The sequence below is a fragment of the Triticum dicoccoides genome, chromosome 2B (genome assembly GCF_002162155.2).
Source record: "Triticum dicoccoides isolate Atlit2015 ecotype Zavitan chromosome 2B, WEW_v2.0, whole genome shotgun sequence".
Lineage (NCBI taxonomy): Eukaryota > Viridiplantae > Streptophyta > Magnoliopsida > Poales > Poaceae > Triticum > Triticum dicoccoides.
The window spans coordinates 629,420,609-629,425,797 of NC_041383.1; the positions used below are offsets into that span (position 1 = coordinate 629,420,609).

General features: G+C 50.5%; 1 protein-coding gene across 3 annotated transcripts in view; it reads left to right on the forward strand.

Annotated features, from left to right (window-relative positions):
* Window positions 1–4,213: 4,213 nt before the first annotated feature.
* Window positions 4,214–5,189, forward strand: part of LOC119365270 (BEACH domain-containing protein C2-like) — a 21,448-nt gene continuing 20,472 nt past the window's right edge. Inside the window, exon 1 of one of the 3 annotated variants that reach the window (XM_037630883.1) lies at window positions 4,214–5,189. In XM_037630883.1, the coding sequence (XP_037486780.1) occupies window positions 4,532–5,189 (658 nt within the window). In that variant the 5' untranslated portion in view covers window positions 4,214–4,531. The other 2 variants (XM_037630882.1, XM_037630884.1) reach the window with 2 other exon arrangements.

Sequence of the window (5,189 nt, forward strand, 5' to 3'; positions counted from 1 at the left end):
CGGAGTCCTCGAGCCTCTGGATCGTCACTGGCCCACGTGACCGCCACCAAAGAAGGTTCGGGTCAACGACAGGCTGGCTCCTCACCAACCTGCGCCCCCCGGTAGGTAGCGCCTCCCAGTACCACCCCGGCGGAGCCCAGTCCCGGACATGGCCGATCTGGTCAAGCAGGTGTCGTCCTCCGCCAACTCGACGACGAGGATGCGGGATAGGCATCGTCCACGTCGAGGCGGGAAAAATTGCTTTAACTAAAAAATAGCAACAAGTTCTTACTAACTAGTTCTATTAATTCAACTAGTTCTTACTAAAAATAAACTTACTATAAATAAAAATATTCTAGTACCTAATTAGTACCTAGTTCTTACTAACTAATTAGTACCTAGGAACTACTGCCCTAATTACCATCTAATTTGATGAACCTATAGGGGTGGAAAGTGGTAGCGGATATTTTAATTATCCAACTATAAAGTGAAATAAGTGGTCAAATTTTACTCGTTTTATGATTCATCTTAGCAATTTGATTCGTTTTCACCCTTACATGAACCCTAACTCATTTGAGCCGCATCCGCATCCGATTTGTTTCCACTCTTACATGAACCATAACTAATTTGATGCAACTAAAATATAAAGAAAGCCTAGGCAGAGGTAGGGGAGAGGGAGGAGCGGGCGTGCTCACCTCGGGTGCCTGCGACGAGGGAGGGGCAGAGCGGCATCGAGGTCAGGGTCGGGGCTCGGGCGCGCGGCGGATGGCGGCCGGCGTCGAGGTCGGAGTCGGGGGCGGCGTCCGGGGCGACATTGAGGTCGGGGGCGGGGGCGGCGTTGAGTCTGGGGTCAGGGCGGCGTAGAGGGTGCGGAGAGCGCGCGGCGGCCGACGGGCGACGACGGCTGCGAGAGTGGAGAGAGTTGGATTTGGGGTAAGTGGTCGCGTAGGGAAGGACGAACCTCGTGGTTAAGTCAGAAGTAGCAGTAGCGCGTTCCAGGAAAATCGCTGCTGCTATCTTAGCTACAGCGCGTTCTGTGATACACGCTACTGTACTCCTTTTTTCCCCTTTTTCATTTAGTTTTCTTCACATTTTATTTTTTTCCTTTCACCTTATTCTATTTCTTTCATTTTCAATTACCTTTCTATTTTCTTTCCATTTAATTTTATAACCTTTAGCAGTAGCGAGTTTGTATAAAAACGCGCTGCTACAAATAAAGTAGCGGTAGCGCGGTTCGTCAAAGGTCGCTACTACTATGTGTAGTCTATCGGCTAAGCCGTGGGAATTTTAGTAGTAACGTGTTTACAGCCAGACGCGCTACTGCTAGATCTTTATCTGCAGTGCGGTTTCCTCAGGCGCGCTACTGCTACTTAGCATCAGCGTACTTTTTTGACCCACGCTACTGCTAAAGTTCTGTGTATAAGGTTTTCCCTAGTAGTGTTGTCTAAGCAACCCTGCATTGAAAGGGACCTTATTATGGATTGCACATATAATTCCAATGCCCAAGATCCATGATATAATAGAAAAACGTGCCAGTTAATTTGCTCTTATTGCTGCTACCAGCGAGTTCTTGTCTTGGGTGTCACTTGGATGAGTAAACAAATGCCAGGGAGTCTTCAAAGTGGGCCCTCAAATCGTCCGCATTCGTTCGAACCGACCTATACAGACACAATTTGCCATCCAACGTGGTATCCACCGGCTTGCTGACGTGTCCAGGCGTTCGTTTCCCCGCAAACGGGAACCAAACAAAGGGAGGCATTGCAGGAGTCTAGATATCCACATGACAGAATAAACAACCACCATGTACCCCTCTTCTCTTAGTTTAGATGGTGGAAGCCCGCAAATGCGGTTTGATAGAAGGATTGGCATGCTTGGCGTTTGGCGAAAGCAACTAATCACTTTGTTTCACAATTTTTTCCTTCATTTTCTCTTTCAGATTCTTATTTGGCGGAAGCAAGCAGGCTGGGTACTAGTTCATTTGGCAGAAGCTACTTGCTGGTGGAAGCTACTTACGCAAACTACTAGTCCGTGCTTCATTTGACCGATGCAAACTACTAGATGTTCCGCCAAACAAAAGGCTACTACCTCCGTCTAGGTGAGTAAGTCATTTTAAGCTGTGCACCGTGACCAAGGAGGAGAGAAAAACGAGAGACATTAATGTCTATTTGCTAATTAGTAATAGTATTGCATGCAATGAACTAACCACTGCATGTCGTGTTTGATAGTCTCAAGTCATTAAAAGCATGCACACCCTCATCTCTTATTGGTTGATATGTCAAGAAACAAGAAACGAGGTAGAAGTTAATGCACCGTGCCTAAGTGTTTTGGGATTATTTGGTTTTTGTAAGATGACTTACACACCTAGACGGAGGGAGTACTAATCATCATTGTTATTTTTTCAGAAAATCATATTGTTATTTTGACATGTTTTTCTTGCGGGGGTTATTTTGACATATTTGACGGAAGATACATTTGGCAGAAGGTTATTTAGGATTAAGTTTAAGACGGATACCCCCTCCATTTCTATATACAAGACTACAAATTCAAATTACAGGTCAAGGTAAAATTTAATGCATACTTGACAAACCGACTTTTCTTTATGTTTACGGGGAACATTAATACGCACATGCATGCAAGGAAACTGAGTGGATGAAGTAGCTAGTGTCATTATGACTGCATACATGCAAATATTAAATATGTTACTAGTACTATGAGGAAATATCATTAATTTTTTTCTCGATTACTGTTGATGGCCTTGTATTAATGTAAAACGTATATTTCATAGTGGCCTTGTATATAAAAATGGAGGGAGTATGTAAGATACATGGTTGGATGGTTGACTCTGGCATCATAAAAAATGAACACATTGTGTTATTATAGAGGTCAAGATGTTCTCACTGCACATACCAAGAGCATCCGGATAAAACAACTGACCGCCCACCGTTTGTGGTGCCCGGTTCCCCTTTGCGACTTGAATGCTCATCTGGACAACAGTTGACTGGGAGTTAAAACGGGAGGTTCCCCAAGGTTGCTAACCTGCTCCTTTGTGCTCACGTAGTTGCTCCGTAGTATTCCCTCCGTTCCTAAATATAGATATAGATATAGTTTAAAGTGTAGATTCACTCATTTTGCTTTGTATGTAGTCTATAGTGAAATCTTTAAAATGACTTATATTTAAGTACGGAGGGAGCACTATATTTCTCAAGCATCATTCAGTTCACCTACCGTTTACTTTTGTGAACCGGCATCAACTCGTGTCGCGACTTTGCCGATAATTTCCGTTGGCACCATTCATACACGAGACTCCGCCCACAGACGCGAATCATGTGGCCGGCTACACGCTCCCAGTTTACTCGAGTGCCTAGTTAGTTAAAGGAAAAAATCAGGCGAAGAACAGCACAATAAACTCGAAGGACCTGGCCAGAGTAGACGTGGAGCCCAGTGGATGGACGACGCGATCGATACGGCAGACGAACGCACGACCGAAACAACCACCGCCGGAACCGACCCACGGCGCGTAACTCACGTGCGATCCTTGCTCCCATACCGCTCCGCTCGCAGATCACAGTCGCGGGAACGGGCGTCGGATGTGCTGTCGTACCTTTTTTTGTTGCGTGTGTTCTGCCGTACCTTTCTTTCGTGTACAAGTTATTGCCGGGCCCGTTCCAGCGGCTGCGCGCTGCTGCGGGCTCGTGCAATCAATGCTGGATCTGCTCTTGTATCCTTGGTGTGTTGTGTTGATCCGATTTTTCGCATTTTTTGTCAAGGTGAAGCCAGAGTAACTTTCGGTTGGACAAACTGTTTGTGGCCGGTTGGCGGGTTATGAGGTCGAACCCTACCATCGGCTATTTTATTTTTTGCCAGCTCTCTGGATGCGGACCACCGTGCGTCGTCAAGTGGGCTTCCTCCGTTGGGCCAAAATGGGTGGCAGGTAACGAAACCAAATAGCGTACGTGAAATTCATTGAAGCGAGACCAAACAAAGCGGGACGAAACCAAGAATATCACATCCTTTAATAGTAGGTTTAGCTGGTGTTTTCTTAATTGCGTATCAAATGGTGCTTATGATCAAGTGATTAGTCACTGGCTTGTTCCAACTGGCGCTCTCTTCAGTCGCCGCCAACATGGGCCCAGCTGGTAACCTCGCTTCCCTTCCTTGACGGGCCTAAGCCCAAAACCCGGAACTGAAAAGTAAGCTGGACGTCTAGCTGCTACTCCCCCAGCCAGCCGCAACCCGTGAACCGGCCGCGTCGCCTTCTCCCGTCCCCCTTCCTCTTCGTCAGTTCATCCATCCCATCCCATCCCACCCCGGATCTCGTCACGCATCGCCGCTGATCCCACCTCCCTCCTCGCGGCCATTCCCCCTGCCGCCTCTCGAATAGATCTACGCGCACCCCCGCCCACATTGCGCGCCGCCGTTTACTCCGATCTCCTCCCCACCACCACCGCCGCCAGTCTCCGCTTCGCTGTCCCACTATCGTTGACCGATTCCGCTCGCATTTTTGTTCCGGAGGCTTTGTGCGGATGCGGTGTTGATGAAGTGAGCCCTCGCAATGGCCGAGGACGCCCGCGAGATGCGCGATTCCTCGCGGCCGCCTCCGGAGCAGGGCCCGTCCGTTCCGCTCGCCGGCGAGGCGGGCGCCGAGGCGGCGCCGTCGAGCCCGGGGACGAGAGCGGCCACGCCAGCGTCGCCGCCGGCGCCTCGGGAGCAGGGCTCCGTGGAGCAGCTCACGCCGCTGCCGTTCACCGACGAGGTGGGCGTCGAGGAGGCGGCGTCGAGTCAGGAGACGAGCACGGGCACGTCGGCGCCGCTCCCGACGCCCCGACAGCAGGGCCCCGTGGCGGAGCAGTTCGCGGCGGTTCCGCTCACGGATGAGGTGGTTGCGGAGGAGGGAGTGTCGAGTCAGGAGACGACCACTGAAACGCCGGCGCCTCCCTCGGTGCCTCAGGAGCAGGGCTCAGTGCAGCAGTTCGCCGCGGTTTCGCTCAGCGAGGAGGTGGGTGTTGAGAAGGGGACGTCAACTCCGACGATGAGCACGGGCACGCCGGAGCCTTCGCCTGTGCCTCAGGAGCAGGGCTCCGTGCAGCAGTTCGCCGCGGTTTCGCTCAGCGAGGAGGTGGGTGTTGAGAAGGGGATGTCAACTCCGAAGGTGAGCACGGGCACGCCGAAGCCTTCGCCGGTGCCTCAGCAGCAGGGCTCCGTGCAGCAGT